The 16,410-nt window shown below is 49.3% G+C and overlaps 1 protein-coding gene and 1 long non-coding RNA gene across 5 annotated transcripts in view; one reads left to right on the plus strand and one right to left on the minus strand.

Moving 5' to 3' along the window:
* Window positions 1–1,215: 1,215 nt before the first annotated feature.
* On the minus strand, window positions 1,216–6,966 carry LOC128906315 (uncharacterized). The gene is made up of 3 exons (XR_008465123.1): window positions 6,156–6,966; window positions 5,664–5,797; window positions 1,216–2,955 (listed from the first exon to the last, which is right to left on the minus strand). It is a non-coding gene; the product is annotated as an uncharacterized LOC128906315 (long non-coding RNA).
* Window positions 6,967–7,511: 545 nt separating this feature from the next.
* DHX30 (DExH-box helicase 30) overlaps window positions 7,512–16,410 on the plus strand; it is a 33,072-nt gene continuing 24,173 nt past the window's right edge. Inside the window, exons 1-2 of one of the 4 annotated variants that reach the window (XM_054191388.1) lie at window positions 7,512–7,572; window positions 11,385–11,436. In XM_054191388.1, the coding sequence (XP_054047363.1) occupies window positions 11,406–11,436 (31 nt within the window). In that variant the 5' untranslated portion in view covers window positions 7,512–7,572; window positions 11,385–11,405. Of the gene's footprint in view, window positions 7,573–10,587; window positions 10,682–11,384; window positions 11,437–15,141; window positions 15,373–15,491; window positions 15,818–16,410 lie in introns of those variants that run through there. The other 3 variants (XM_054191389.1, XM_054191386.1, XM_054191387.1) reach the window with 3 other exon arrangements.

The following is a 16,410-nucleotide window of genomic DNA, read 5'->3' on the forward strand; positions in this document are numbered from 1 at the left end:
CAGCGGCTCCTCACCCGGCTCCACAGCCGGCCCCGAGGGCGGGGAGGCGGAGCCGCGCCTCAGGGGGAGCGCGAGCGCCTCCCGAGAAGCGGCCGCGCCTCAGCACTGCGCATGCGCAGCCCGGGCCCGGCATCCCGCCCTCCTTCCCCGCTCCCAGCGCTCATTGGCTGCCGAAGCACGCGCTCCCTGCGGAGCCAACTAGAGCGGGTAAATAGTACCAGCACGTGCTGGAGCGGTGAGGAAGGTAGGCTGGTGAGCCAATCATAACTGCCGGCCCGCCCCTCGAGGCTATATAAGCGCGGAGCAGGCCAGTGGGGGCGCCATTTCGTCCTGTCGTGAAAGGGGGCGTTGGCGGAGCGGGCGTCGCCCAGCCCGTCGTTCTGCCGCCAGCAGCCATTCCCGCGGGCCTGGGCAGAGCGAACCGAAGAACACCTCCAGTACGCGGCCCGTTTCCACCGTGGAGACCATCCTCCACCCTCGACCTATTTTGCGTGCTAATCCAATTACAGAAGTGTCTCAGACAGTGATTAATCCAGCCCAAGTAATGAAAAGTCAACGTTCAGGCAGAGCCCTGAGGGCTTTCCGTCTAGTCTGGGCATGAGGGAAGGAGGCGCTCTGCGCTCACAGCTTGCCCACAGCTCTGAGGGACGCGGTAGGGAGGAACCAAGGCTCCACAGCAGGTAGAGCACAAACCACCACCTGTACAGATCAAAATTCTCCATATGGGGAATTCAGAATAGCAGGTGCAGCAGAAAAACTCAGCTCAATTAAGCGAAAAAAAAAAAAATGATTTTTACAACCCTTTACCTCAGTGGATCTTGGATCCAGCCAGGGAAAGCCTAAGGCTGAATGGAAAATTAAGACACCAGCCACAACCAAAGTCAATGTCTGAGGAATACACCGCAGTCTGCTGTCTCTAGTCTCTTCTAGCCAACCTCTTGATGAATTACCCTTTCATAGTTTCCTCTAGAATAACACCACGAGGCAGAAAAACAATTAAACATGACAGTACTGGGAGAGGAATCTGTTCTATAGAGAATAACACCTGAAAACCACACAGAAGTTGCAGAGAGCTCCCACAGCATACCAGAAGAAACGTTAAAACTGAAGAAGCAATGCTTCTATGTGTGCTCATCAGAGGGTGGGATGGTTTATGTTATTTAAAGAAGAGACAGTAATATGTTTATTTGAAGTTTTATTGAAACAGGTCACAGAATTAGCTATTGTACCCTATAGTAGTTTTTAGGGGCTTGTGGCAGCTTGATTTATTGATGTAGCAGATCAAGAGCATGGTTTCTAAAAATGTTTTTAATACCTGATTAAATATTTTTGATCAGCAAAAAGCCAAAAGCAACATTTAAGAATGTTCACAATTGTCTCATATGCCCATGCAAAACCTTTTCCTGAAGTTTTACTTTACGGTGCAGCTGCAGCTGAAGAGATAGTGTCATTGCTGGTCATATTTGCAGGCTAATGTAATTCAGAAGAACGCTGTATCTGTTTTAACAAATATTACACCACAAAAAGGTGCCTGAGACAGACAAAAAATGTAAAAAGAAGCAGCAAAAGATCATTTAAGAAGGTAAAGAAGAGATGATTTTTTCCAAGATCCGCAGTGAGCTAGTCCACTTCCAAGGAATTAAGACTTTTCTATTTCTAATACTGATGTTTAATTGTGAACACATTATAAAATTACTTCATACAGTGAGATACCACTGGGTGTTTTGTAACTATTTCGTATTGGGGCTGGGGGGAAATCCATACATTTCTTTCCTCGCCAAGGTAGAACTTAGTCCGTGTAACTTTTTTACTGTCCCAGAATTGCCCACACCCTGTCATGTCTCATCCTGAGAGCCATAAAGAGATATTAGAAATGAAAGCGTGGAGTTTCATATAAAAAAATTAAGACATGATGTATTATCCGCTGACAATCCGGTCTAACAACTTCCATTAGAGGCACTTTTTATATTTTTGTAGCAGCTTGACTGCACAATTTTCTTTCACAATTCTTGGACTTAATTTAAAAACCAATTTATCAGTTTGCTCCAGTATCTACTTTTCTGACATTTAGTACGTTAACCTGATAACCAGCAGGTTCAGAAGTTACAGCAGGGAATTTTAACATCCTCCTTCGCAACAGAGGGCATCAGGAAATGATCTTTCTCAGTTGTTCCGTTGATTGCAACTAGTGTACGAGGCCAGACGGATTTTCCTTTTTTGGGTTTGCGATTGTTTTTTGTAAACCGGCTTCCTGCTTCCAGTGTCTTTAAAATACATTTTTGTAGGTTTTAACAACTTCAGTGATTCGTTCATCAAGTTTCATCTCAGAAGTTGAATTTTTCTTAGACATTGCTTGTTAGCCTATGTTCATTGGCTTCAGTAGAATCTCGCCTTTCCAATTATGAAATAATCCGGTTTGATTCAGAAGAGCTCTTAAGGCGTGCTGTTTAGCTAGATTGGTTTGCTTGCTTCTCTGCCTCTTCTTTGGGTAGTTTTGCTCGCTTTCTCAACAATTCAGTTCCCGTAAGTCATCCCTAAGCTAAATTGAATGATTTTGTATTTGACTTTTACTAAGCTACAGCAGTTTGACTTTTAAGTTCCACATCACTGCAGCAGCTGTTGGTGGCATCCCGTGGAGAAAAAAACAGATCCCTGACTTTCTAGTAACAATGATGAGCTCAACAATCACATTAATGACAACTGACCTTCTAAGCAAATACTCACAGTAACTTTTCAAGTTAATCCTCACATCTTTTCCAAGAACTGTATTAACCTTTTAATATACAAAAAGCCCAAGAAAGCTTGAACTAAAATGGAAATACTTTCCTCTATGCTACCAGATTTTCCAATATCCTCCAGGTATTGTGACAGAAAGAGCAGCAATCAGTCAGTGCTTCTGACAATAAGCTTCTATAAAATTGCATTAATATAGTATTAGGTCCTTTGTCTTTAGCGCTGCAACGAGAAAAGAAAAAAAGCCAAGTATGACCACGTGCAGAACAGTATGAGCAAGCCTGCAAGATAGTCTAACGCAACTGGATTGTAAAGGTGTTAGAGCTTAAAAGGTCTAAAAAGAATATCAGCTACTCATTCAATTCATTGAAGGAGAACTGCAATGTCTGGGCTGTAATAAAATAGAGTAAATGAAAATCAAATGAAAAAGGATGTTCTACCAGAATTACAAGACGACTTCATTGCTTGTACTCATTGAAAACTACACAGTTTTCAGTCTCAAAAACCAGAATCTTTTTTCTTGTGTGTGTTTTTTTTAATACAGTATTTTCCATGATTTGTTCAAAACTTCTTTTGGGAAAGAGACATATCAACTGGATACGTCTCTATTCTCATCTAAGGATGGGCAATGGGGATGTCTTTTTTCCTAAAGCAACACCTCAGATGGTACTGACCCCTTGGCACCTTTTCTGATGACTTTTAAACTTGCTAACTAGTTTCAAATAAACTCAATGGAGGCATTCAAAAAACGCAAAGATACCGAGTTCTGCTGTGGAAATGAGGAGTGAAATCAGCGCCCTCCCCACACGCAGTGGTGTCGGCTCAAGCAGTGTAGGCACGACAGTCACAAAGGGATTTTCGTGGCTTTTTAACAGTGCGTGCTGTCTGTTGTACAGCTGATGGTGAGGGGACGTGGGCAGAGGTTAATGGAAGAGGGGCAGTTTAGGTGATATGGCTGGGGAAAATACATGGATTTTTAGGTGTCTAGATGAAGATTTAAAGATATTAGAGTGAAGAACCATGAGCTGTTTGGTAAAGTGACAAGGTATGCCGGGTGGCGGATGGGGCAGGAACGCAGAGAGGAGCTGCAATGGTTGTACAGCAATTTGGATAACTAGAGGGCAATGGACAAGAGACTTTTCTGTTAGTTCTGCTGGACATGGTATTTTGTTGGGGTTTTTTTCAGAACAGAAATAGATTATTAGATAAACAAAGCTTGGGAGAAAAAAAAAATACTGTCCACATGCTTTTATCTTCATTTTTGAAGATAGTCCCCTACAACATCCTTCTCTCTAAATGGGAAAGGTATGGATTTGATGGGTGGACTGTTCAGTGGATGAGGAATTAGTTGGATGGTTGCATCCAGAGGGTAGTGGTCAACAGCTTGATGTCCAGATGCAGATCGGTGACAAGTGGTGTCCTTCAGATGTCTATACTGGGACCAGTAAAGTTCAATATCTTCATCAATGACATAGACATGGGATCAAGTGCACCCTTGGCAAGCTTGCCAATGACGCCATGCTGAGTGGTGCGGTGACACGCCTGAGAGACGGGATGCCATCCAGAGGGACCTGGACAGGCTGGAGAAGTGGGTCCATGTGAACCTCATGAGGTCCAGCAAGGCCAAGCGCAGGGTCCTGCTCCTGGGTGGGGGCAACCCCCGGTCCCAGCACAGGCTGGGGATGGAGGGATGGAGAGCAGCCCTGAGAGAAGGGCTCGGGGGTGCTGGGGGGGGCAAAAGTTGGCGATGGGCCGGCAACATGCGCTGGCAGCCCAGAAACCCCCCGCAGCCTGGGCTGCATCCCCAGCAGCGTGGGCAGCAGGGCGAGGGGGGGATTCTGCCCCTCTGCTCCGCTCTGGGGAGACCCCCCTGCAGTGCTGCCTCCAGCGCTGGGGCCTCAGCACAGGAGAGACACGGAGCTGTTGGAGCGGGGCCAGAGGAGGCCCCGGAGATGCTGGGAGGGCTGGAGCCCCTCTGCTGTGGGGACAGGCTGAGAGAGCTGGGGGGGTTCAGCCTGGAGAAGAGAAGGCTCCGCGGAGACCTTGGAGCCCCTTCCAGTCCCTCAAGGGGCTCCAGGAAAGCTGGGGAGGGACTCTGGATCAGGGAGGGGAGCCATGGGACGAGGGGGAAGGGTTTTCCACTGACAGAGGGGAGATTGAGATGAGATGTGAGGCAGAAATTGTTTGCTGTGAGGGGGGTGAGCCCCTGGCCCAGGTTGCCCAGAGAAGCTGTGGCTGCCCCATCCCTGGAGGGGTTCAAGGGCAGGTTGGACGGGGCTTGGAGCAACCTGGGCTGGTGGGAGGTGTCCCTGCCCAGGGCAGGGGGTGGCACTGGACGGGCTTTAAGGTCCCTTCCAACCCAAACCACTCCGTGATTCTATGATTTTACAGTTAGGAGTGATAAACTGTATTTATTTCTTGTCTAAAAGCAGCCTTTGCAGCATCTCTTGGGTTACTTGGAAAAGAGACTACAAAGTAAAATACTGTAATCAGTAGGAAGCAAGTAGAGAACTATAATTAAATGATCATGCTTTAGATGGCTTGACATATTCTCTACAAAGTCATTGTATTAAAGCAATTTTCCATTCAAAGCCCCCAAAACCGAATTGCTTTACTTGTTACTTAACAGATGACTTTGGAATGATTATGCAGGCTTTTTAAGCTAAGCTGGTAATAACGGCATAAGTTACTCCCCTTATCTTAGCACTTTCTTTTGTTGTCCTTGTCCTTATCTATAAACGCTACAGGGGGATGAAGATTACCATTAACCTTTCGGCCTTCAGAGTGTATAGAAATAACTGGACTTGGCACTCCAGCTTCTGAAGAAAGGTGTGGTCGCTGCAGACCCCGAAGCATCTGCTACAGATGCAAATTTTCTATATTCTTTGCCCCTTCCTCCCATCCCACACGCGTTCTTCAGTCTGTCTTACCTAGACTTCTGGTTCTGCGAGCAGATAAGTTTTAGGGAAATTCCAGTTTGACACACTCTTGCCCTTAGATGATTTCCTTTCCATCATGTTTTCACTCGTGTCCTTTGTTCAACTGACAGCGAGATAGCTGTGTCCTGCAGACCACAGTAAGAAATTGAGACACTCGGTAAACTTAAATCATCCCAGGCATCTCAACGCTTCTGGGTGAAGGAAGCTCTGAAGTAGTAAGAGTGTTTTCAAATGTCATTTCAGTCTCACCGAAACAAAGCTTTTCTTGGGATTAGTACTCTGAAAGGTTTATTTCATAAATACATGGATGATACGAAAATTCACAGTGCACCGAAAAGGCCAGAAAAACAAGCAAAGAACTCTGCATGCAAATAAGCTGTTTGGTAGGAATTGCTAAAACATGCAGCAAAACCACGTTGAGTTTAGTGTTAAATTACCACACAGAGCTTAAGATAGTAAAATTTTCCATAATTGTAAGCCTACCTTTTCCCACGTTTGCCTTTCTGCACAAGTTCATGTTGCCGGAGAATCATTAATATGATGGCAAATCAGCGCGCCCAGCCTACAACTATTTTTCTCTCATAAATTTAGCTGCGTTTGCTGCTAACCATTAACGAGGCTCACCATTGCACCCACACAACTTTGGCCTTTCGAGGAAAGCAAAGACAGGTTTTGGCTGGTGATCGTTGCAACCTGAGCGTACCAAGTCCTTGCACACTCCTGTTCAGGCTTCTCCTGGCAGGAAACACTAAGAATTCCGGGTTATTTTACAGATGTATCTTTGGGCAGGGTCTGGAACTTTATTACAAACCAGGGCCTTGGTAATGCTGCTTTTCTTTGCTCTTGTTAGGATCACTCCAGTGAGGAGCCGTGTCCTGCGCAGGAGGAGGAACTAGCCCACGCTGGTGTCAGTCCAGGACAATGGGGCAGCGCCGTGGATACTCAGCACATCTGACTCTGACCAGTAAGTGAATAGTTAGGATCAGGAGTTAAGTTTCTGCTGATAGATACATAGACTCATGGAGTCTAGGTTAGAAGGGACCTTTAAGATCATCGAGTCCAACTGTTAACCCAGCCCTGCCAAGGCCACCACTACCCAACGTCCCTCAGCACTGGCTTTTAAATCCCCCCAGGGATGGCAACTCCACCACCGCCCTGGGCAGCCTCTTCCAACGCTCCACAACCCTTTTGGGGAAGAATTTTTTCCCAATTTCCATCCTAAACCTCCCCTGGCGCAACTTGAGGCTGTTTCCTCTTGTCCTATGGCCTGTTTCTTGGGAGAAGAGACCAACCCCCCCGGCTACGTGCTCCTTTCAGGGAGTTGTGGAGAGCGAGAAGGTCTCCCCTCAGCCCCCTTTTCTCCAGGCTGAACACCCCCAGCTCCCTCAGCCGCTCCTCACAAGACTCCTGCTCCAGACCCCTCACAGAGCAAACTGGCCGAGTGTTAACAGGCTGCTGGCTGCTTAATGTGTTGATACATTAACAATGCGCATGGTTCCCCCGAACGTTACTCTCTCCCTGAGGAGGCCCCACCGACACCTGTGAGGCCCGGCCAAGCCTCCGGCTCCGGGGAGCCGGGCGGGGACCGTCCCCCCTGCCCGCAGACAGGCCGCAGCCGCTCCCCTCGGGGCCGAGCACGGCGCTGAGGCGGAGGCGGCGACACGAACGCCGGTGGGGGAGCGCTGAGAGGAGGCAGCAGCCGGGGCCGCCCCGCAGGCCGCGCCGCCCGTTGCCATGGGGCCGGGCCCGCCCCGCGCCCACGGGGAGGTTTCACATCCAGGGTAAGGAGAGGAAGCGGCGGCAGCTGTGGGCGGTGCCCCGGAAGCGGATCGCGGGGGGGCTCTCGGGAGTTGTAGTCCGAGCGGCGGCGGACCGGCGCCAGAGAGTTGGTTGTGAGGAGGTGGGTGTCGGGCAGCGGGGCCGGCGCCGCTCCCCCCTGCAGGGGGGCTCGGGCCGCGCGGTGCGTGGCGGCACCGCGGCTCGGAACCCGCGGCCTGAGGAAGGGGAAGGAGGGGGAGGATGGCTCCGAGCCGGGCGGCGGCGGGGGGACCGGTGGGGCTGAGGCGATGGGCCGGGGGGCGGCGGCGGGGCCGAGCGGCGCGGAGCTCCGGGGCCGGCGGCCAAGGCCGGGCGCGGTGCCCGCCCAGGGGGGCGGGAGCCTGGGCCTGAGGGGAGACCTGGCCCGCGGGAAGGGGCCGGCCGGGCGGGGGCCTGGGCCTGTGCGGCCGGGCGGGGCGGGCGGGGATGCCCCGCGGATGGGGCACCGGCCGTGCGCGGGGCGGGGGAGCGGGCTACTGTCCGGGCAGCGCCGCGGGCAGCCGGGGAGCGCGGCCGGCGGGGGCGCGGATCGTCCGGCTGAGCTCCCGGGAGCCTCTCCCCTCGGGTCCTGGGCGAATGGCCGGCGGGGAGAGCCCCGGTTGGAGGGGGAGCTGAGCCCCGCTTCGGGAAACGGCACGGGGCGGCCCGGGGAGGGCCTGGGGAGCTGAGCTCTGCCCGGGCTTTCTCATCTGTGCCGTGGGGAAGCCTTGGCTCCTGTTCCAGAGATGTTCTCCGGCATGGAGCTAGAGCTTTTTCACAGCCCTTTTCTTAGTTTTGTCTCTCCCTTACCTTCCTGTAACTTACTCTGTTGTCACTAGCAGCACCATTTTTTCCCCCGTGGTCATTGGAACCATGACTCTGGGTTGCCTGTTTAGTCCACAACCCTTGGTCTCATGAGTGGTGGGTGCCCAGGAGCATCCAATGCCCGGTCCTACCTCTAGCACTTCATTGTCACCCCCTTCCAGCTTGTTCAGCAACAGAAATCCTGCAAAATTAGTACTGGTAAAGAAGGGTTTCTTGCACAGATCCACTGCTCCTTTGGCTCAAAGAGCTGAAAGTCAAAACTGTTTCGCTTTGCATGGACCCCAGTGTAGGTGATCCTTGAAGGTGAATGATACGGAAGACAACACAATTTCTCCTTTGTTCTCATGACAAAGTACATGGGGCTATACCTCTTCATACAGTGCTGCAGTACCACAGTAGGCGATAATGAGAAATTCTGTGATATTCACTGCATCCTGCTGTACTTTCTTCTTGGGGATGTGGTTTTGCCTCGTACTTTTCAAGTGGATCAAGGAAATGCAACAAAGACCCAATTCCCAGATCTTTGAGATTTTTTCTATCCATTTCCAGAACCACATTCACTGGTTTCATTCTTTGCCTTTGCAGTAGGGCCATTAACTCTATGTCTAACAAACTTTTAGTGTCTCTTTTGCCATCTGGAATTCTAGTACTTTGCCAAGTGTGAGGCATCAGGCGCTCTGTAGTCCCCATGGCATCATCGTGACGGTTGATTCTCATTCCAAATGTACCATTGCCTTGTCTGTAGGAGCCCTGGGTCATTGTGTTACAGTTCTTTGTAAATCCAGTGTCCTGTGAGGCCCCACATCTCTCTCCTCTCATCAGAGCCTGACAAATGATATTTTGGATCTTCCACTGTGTCCCCCTTTCAGTGATGCTCATGTGTCCCCATCGTTTCCATGACCGGTGAAGCAGCTGCCAAAAAAGCACCTTTTTTCCTTTTTTGGTATCAAGGTCTTCAGCAACAAAACTCTGGGACTTCCCCCAGGCTGCTGGCTGTGCTAAAACCGATTCCCAGTTCAGGATCCTCTGGGTTCAGATCCACCAGATCTGGTCCTGAGTAATGCAGTGATGATGCTGAAGGGGCTGATCTCTCAGTGAGCTGTACCTCAAACCTAAGCTTGTCCATCCAAGCTCCTCTCTCTGCTTTGACCATGTTCCTACTGGATGCTCCATCTTGAAGTACTCCAGTTCCTACATGTCATTTAAAAGGGATCCCTCCTCAGTGGGACAGCAAGAGCTGGATTCTGTCCATGGCCCTCACCTGGATTGTTTCGTCTCTCTGTGCCTTTATTCTCTTCCCTGGCTGCCCTGCTCCCACCCAGTCTGACTCTTTTAGCCTTGGGCAGTTACTGGTGGTACAGTCAAGGCCCCCATCTCAACTGGGGATCTACAGGCGCGATTATAAATAACAGCTTTGTCAGTCTTGCTTGTCAGTGGGACTCACGGTTAATCTTCTAAGCTCATCCATGTAGGCTTTTCAATTTCTTTTTTGTTTTTCTTGGTCTTGAGCATAAAAAAACATTTTCTTCAACTTCATCTTGCATTTATTTTTGGAAGTGCCCTTCTGCCCATCACACTGTAGGTGAGATGTTCTTTGTTCTCTTTTCCGCTGATTTGTGCTTCGTAGGTAAGCCGTGCACTTTATCTGCCTGAATGGTACGTTGCCCCGGAAAGCGGTCGTCGACTAACTTCCCCGTGTTCTCTGGAATACACTTTGTCTGTCTGCAGGCAAACAGCTTCCCCATTTTTGTCATGCTTAAAGATTTGGGAGGAAGATGCGGCCAACACATCTGTAACTAGATTTAAGAATATACTCATCATTCCCTGTCGTACTCCTGGTTGTCTCTCTCCAATGACTTCAGAGCGTTCAAGGACTTTACTCTTTTGTGTCAGAGTAATATTGGCCCTGTATAATGTATCAGAAATACTCTTGGCGTTAAAATGGTTTGTACCTCAACTGAGATGATCGCTAGGTGAAGGGGGCACAAGACTGCTATGTGGTCTGCTCTGCGCTTGCAATTTGCATTCCTCCCGTGACTTAGCTCCACGGTTGAATGCTTCAGCCTTAAGAATCTTGCTCGACTGCCACAAAAGAGTTTCCTAACTTTGTTCAGTCCAGTGAGTTAGTTATACCAAGGGTGTTTTCCTCTGCTAGTTTTGCTAATTGCTACAGCATGTACGGTTTTTTCACTTTTAAACGAGTCAAATAACTATGTTTTTATTTATTTAGTCATTGAAAAAGACAAAGTGTAGACTTCTCAGCAGCAGCGGGTTTGTTTTCATGTGCCCGCAGGGAGGTGACTTGCTGAACAAGGTGTCGTGTCCCCAGAGTTCTGTTCTCCAAGTGCTGTTACTTTAGGCCTTGCTTGCTGTTGCTGAAGTAAACGGTAATTTTGTCATTAGTTTCACTGAAAGCAAAAATGGATCATTTGAAAGCATAATAATTGTAGGAGATTAATTGTGTGCATGGGAACAGCCATCAATAGGGATAGTTAACGTTAGCTTTGTGTCAATGAGGACCCTTGCCCATCTGATCCAAGTTTGTTAGAAAATCCTTGTTACCCTGCCATGAAGAACGCCTAAAATGTATTTAATATTTGGCATGATAGATAAAGCACCCCAAAACAAAGTTGATTTTTTTTTTCTTATTTGAGTGAAAGCTATTTTAATAAGAAATTAAAAGAGAAAGCTTAACGTAATTTCGTCAAAGAACATTATCAAAAGTACATGTTTCTTTCTTCTCTTGTTTTGCCTTACAAAGGGGGAATAATGGCAGTGGTCTGCCTACTTCTGGCATTCTGACTTAAAAAGGTTTTAAAAAATATCCCCAAATCAATATCGTCGCAGACATAAAGCACTTCCAAGAGCTACAAACCACTTTGGGTGTAGAGTGGGACAATAGCAAATAGTACATGCACGATTCAGATGAAAATGGGAGAATATAAACGCCAAGGTGGAATTTGTTGAGGGCTGTCAGCTTTGTCTTGTGCTAAAGACAGCTAGTTTCAGAAGCGCTAAGCACTTGAAACATCTCAAAGGAAATATTAATTCTGACTTCCTGTTTCTTCTTGCCACCTCTTGCTTTCCCAGGAATCAACCCTTTTCACTGTGATGGAGATGTTCTCGCTGAATTCCCTTAAAGGTAAGGACCTGAGACAATCTTCAATTCAACTCTGATTTTTTTTTTTCTTTCTTCGTTCAGCGATTTAATGCTATAGCAGATTGATCAAGAACATTAATTTGTAAGGAACAGTACTGTCCTTCTCAATGCTAGATAAATGAGAGGTTTGTCCTACAAATGTCTTTGTCAGACTTCCTTCTCAGTGCGTTAGGTTCAAAAAAGGAAGTTGAGATGACTCTACCTGAATAGCGATAGCTATGTGACGTATGATGTCAGTTTTTATGTTTGAGAGACACTTTATCTCTGAGGGGAGCCCAGCGTGCAAAACTTGGGCTTTAAGCGTAAAGCGAAGGTTGTTGTAAACAGCGTAACGCAGTTGTGTTGTGGTTAGTGTAGCACAGGAGTTCCGTGTCGCAGGTAAGCGAGGTTACAGTGAGTACGAGAGAGAATTTCAGGGAAACAAGAGAATTTGGAAGGGGAGAAGACCTCTTGTGTTCTCCAATAGGTGACAGTGTCGACCTGTTTGCTATTAGGCTTAAAGTAAAGGCTTTTTTTCCCCCTTTTAATTTTATGCTCCTAAACATACATGCATCCTTTTGTACCAGTTCAGTAAGTGCTTTTGCCTTGATTTTTGCAAACCTTAAATATCTGTTTATTATTGTCATGTCCTTTTTTTCCTGTCATCACTTCACCAACCTCTTTCCTTAGGTCATATTTTTTCTTAAGAAATCCCTCCAGTCACTGGCTGTTTTTTGTTTTCTTCTATTGTTCTTTTCTGAACTCCGTTATTTGGTCTTAAAATGAGGTGCATAGAATGGAATACAATATTCCAGCTCTGGCTGAACCAGGGAGGGATCGCTGCCTCCTGTCTCAGGGAAGTCGTGCTTCTGCTTTAGCACTTGGGGAACACAACCGCGTACCAGCCATTCCTGTGACGCTGCCATGCTACTGACTCACCAATATTGTGGGTTCCGTATTTAAAACAAAAATTCCCAGAATGCTTTATATGTCCAGGGCGTTAATTATGTACGGAGTCATTTTAGTTGGGAATAAAAACCCTCTCCTTTGTCAAATAGCGTAACCTGGGTTGGAGTCTGAGGGAGAGAGAGAAGGACCTTTTCCTGCGAGGGCTAGTGGTTTGTCGTGGCCAGACTGGGATTGGGACTCTGGGTGCTGTGACGCTCACACGCTGGGGGAAAAGGAAGTCTTTAACGTAACGTGGCTTGTTAACGAGCTTCTGCATAGCGCCGCTGCCTCTGCAAAGGCTTGGCCAGAGAAGATGAATTAACCTCAGCTCATGGAAGTGAGCCTGAACTGGCAAAGCCTGGGAAGATGGCTCTAAGCGATTATTTATACGCTGTTTAACGCTCATCTCTGCAGAATAAAGGTACTTGGATTGAGTATGTGGGATCTGTGACTTCTGGAATTTTTTAATAAATTGAGTCTTAACTATTTTTTTCTGTGCTCGTAAGATAATTTTTACATCATTTACAGTGACAAACCACTAGCCCTACCCGTGTCTGCCTTGCCGTGCACCAGCACGCTGTCTTTCAGCATCTTCTCCCAGATTTCTCCTTCCCACTGACTCTGTCTCTCCAAGGTTCTCCCCAGACATGTATTTTATTTATCTGTTTTCTTTTGTTTGTTTTGCTTTTAATCATTGTGGTCTCCAGCCGTGGTTTTCATCCCTTTTCTGTTTCTTCTCTGATGTTCACAACTTGAAACAGCTTAGTAGCTGTGATTATTATTTCTTTTTTTTTTTTCCCTTCACTGCTGGACAGCTTATTGCCTCATTTAGATCTTGGGAAAATGCTAAATAAACCAGAGACTTTATCAAGTTAAGTAGTTTCACGGTAGATTCGCCTTCCCAGAAGGCTGTATTAATGTTTACATATTATTTCCAGCCACCCCTTTCTTTCTAGTCCTCCTTGAAGCTTTTGTTTCCAAACCAAATTAAGTTTATTTCTGAAAGTAAGAGTCCGTGCAACTTGCTATCAAAAGGTTTACATATAATTCATTTCCTTAAATTGAGTGACTTGTCTAGCAAGATTTGTTTTCCTTTATAATTAGAGTGCCAGAATAACTTTCATGTCTTTTCGAGGGGGGGGGGCGGGGGGAAGGAAACTTTTTCTGTGTCTTCTGGTGCCGCTTCAAGATCTGGAGGTTTTTGTTTCCCTTTGGTTTTGGTTGTTTTCGGGTTTGTTTTTTTTTTTTTAGTAAAAAATACCTCACGGACAAATCACTAGCTAATTCACAAAGGTTCTAAAAAGTGCATATTGGAAAAGGCAAATTTAGTGTAGTAAAACTTTTTTTTTTTGAGTGTTCATGTATACTCTTCCAGATTTATTTTTTTTAATACAGGGTTTTGTTTGATAACTTTACACTTCTTGAACCTCTTCTTGTGGAATCCAGGCTTTGTAAAACTTCAGTGTGCAGTTATGTTAGTTAATTCTTTTGTGGCTGTTCAAAAATTTCCCTTTCTGATTTAAAAAGAAACAAACAAAACCAACCACCACCCCAAAAACAACCAACCCCCCCCCCCTCCTTTTTTATCATGATGCTTAAACAGCCGTTCATGGAAATTTTTAATTTACACACAAAATATCCACCAAGTCATTGGACATAAAAATGATACCCTGGTTTAAAGAAACGCACAACTTCAGGGTAGTCCCAGGTGGATGTTGCGGCCAGAGATAACACAATTTCTATATATGTATTTTTAGTGTTTATCTCAAATGTGAGTAAACAGGGGGCTGCAGACGGGCTTTATTTCTAGTGCCATACACCTGAGCGTGAATTCCGGGCTCCGATGGGTGTTTTTGGGTGCGAGTGGAGCTGAAGACCAGAAACTCGGAGCGAGGGCCAGGTTTGGGGCAGTTCCCCAGTTTCCCCGTCCCTGTCGTTCCTTCGGTCACCGGTACGAGACCAAGTTGCCTCTTACATGTGCAGGGATTGCCAGAAACGTGGGCGTGAGTGAAACCCAGGGCAGCCAAAGGCCATGGAAAGCAGAGCAAAAATTGCATTTCTGTTTTGTTTTTTTTTCCCCCTGAAATTAGATAAAGTTAGTAACGATTCTAAAATAAACCCCATATTTGGAGGACCGGCCCGTGGGTTGTGTGTGCAGTATCAGCACCAGGTTGCTCAGATCTCGGAGCAAATGACTCATCCCGTTGTGGGAACGTTTTTCTGAAGACACCCTGTTTAGTTTTGGGGGTGGGTTTTTTTTTGGGGGGGTGGGGTGGGGTGTGACACCTACAAACTATTCCCCAAACCCCCTGTACCCGCATCGCCCGATGCAGGAGCACACGCTTTGGCTTGCTGCGTTGTTTCTGTGTCAGGAGGACGGGCAGCTCCGGGCAGGGCTGGCAGAGATTGATGATGCAAGATGGTTTGGTTTTTTTTTGTTTTGTTTTTTTTTTTTTTTTCAAAAAGAAAAAAGAGGAAGAAAATGTCTTTCTGCCGGTTTATCACTTCAGCGGGCGCCGTGATTCCCCCACCGTGACCTTCTCCCGCTCTCCGCCTCCACGTGTTCCGCCAGGGACACGAAAGCACCTTCTTTTCCTTTTCCTTTTCCCTCCTTTGGCTGTGTCGGGGCGGTCCCCGGGTGGCGTGGGGTGACACAAACACCCCCTTTCCCCCTCCCCTCCCCCGCACCCCCCGGGTGACAATGACAACTCTCCCGGCGCCGGGTCCTCCCCCCCGCTAGGGGGCGCTGCGCCCGCCGCCGGGCCCTTCCAGCCGGAGCCCACCTCAAGATGGCGGCGCTGGGGTTGCTGCTGCAGGCGGCGGCGGCCTGCGGCTCGGCTGGGCCGCTGCGCCTCTGCCGCTGCTACCGGGCGGCGCCGGGGAGGCGCGGGCTCTGCACCCGCCTGCCGGCGCCCGACAGCCCCGAGGAGGCGAGGCAGGAGGAGGAGGCGGGCGCCGAGGAGGAGGACTCCGCCGCCGCCATGGTGAAGGGTGAGCCGGGGGCGAGGCGGGGCGGCGGGGGGGGGGGGGTTTGAGGGGGGGGAAGGAAGGAGGAGGAGGAACAACCGGCGGCGCCCCCGGTATGCGCGGCCCGGCGGCCGGGGAAGGCGCGCCGCGCCGTCCCCGCACGCAGCGGAAGGGAGGAGCGAGCCCCGCTGCCCGGTGCTGGGAGGAGGGAGCGTGAGCACGTCCCTCCCCCTGCAGCCGGGCCGCGCCGCCCGCCGCTCTGCTCTCGCTCCGGGCGGCCGGGCTAGGCCGCGTCGGGCCGCCCGCAGCACACCCCCGCCGCCGCCGCCCGGGAGCGGCCGCCCGCATCGCGGCCTTCGGGCCACCCTATCCCGGGGAAAAAAAGGGCTCCACGGCGGGATGCGCGGCAAGGGAGAGGAGCCGGCCAGCTGCGGCGGGGTCTGCGCGCACGGATGCGCCGCCGCCGCAGGTAACGGGCCGGGGGCGCCGCTGTGCCCCGGGGAGGGTGAGGGGGGGTCCGGTGTGGGCAGCGAGGAGGGCTCCGGCGGGCAGCGAGGGCCGAGGCCTTTGTGGAAGCCCCCGCCGCGCTGGGCGGGCGTGCGGCGCTCTTTGTTGGCGGGGAGAGTTGGGTTTCGCCAGAAAACGGGGAAAAAAAGGGGTGCGGAGCCCTTCGGTTCAAGGTCGCCGGTTGGAAGCCAAGCCGGCCCCGGCTGAAAGTCCTCGCCGCTTCTCATCGCCCGCCGTGGCCTGACGCGAGAGAAAAAAAGAATAATCATAAATGGATCTTTCGCTAGAAATCCTGATGGATTGAGCACGCCCATCGAGCATCCGCCAGGAAAACTGCTCTGCCGTCGCCGTGCAGCAAGTTCCGTTAGGTCAGAGCTGGAGCACGCTGCGGGCCGTTCGGAGCCGCGCTTTATCCGCGTTTCGGGTACAAAGGGCTTCAGTCTGGCCTTCCAGCAGGTAGTCTTGCTGCCTGAGCCCAATGAAATGCTAATTGAGATGCTGATGACTCTTGTTAACATAAATCCTGATATTTGCGGTGTCTGTAAATCTGGCCAG

Source organism: Rissa tridactyla, chromosome 2 (genome assembly GCF_028500815.1).
Source record: "Rissa tridactyla isolate bRisTri1 chromosome 2, bRisTri1.patW.cur.20221130, whole genome shotgun sequence".
NCBI lineage: Eukaryota > Metazoa > Chordata > Aves > Charadriiformes > Laridae > Rissa > Rissa tridactyla.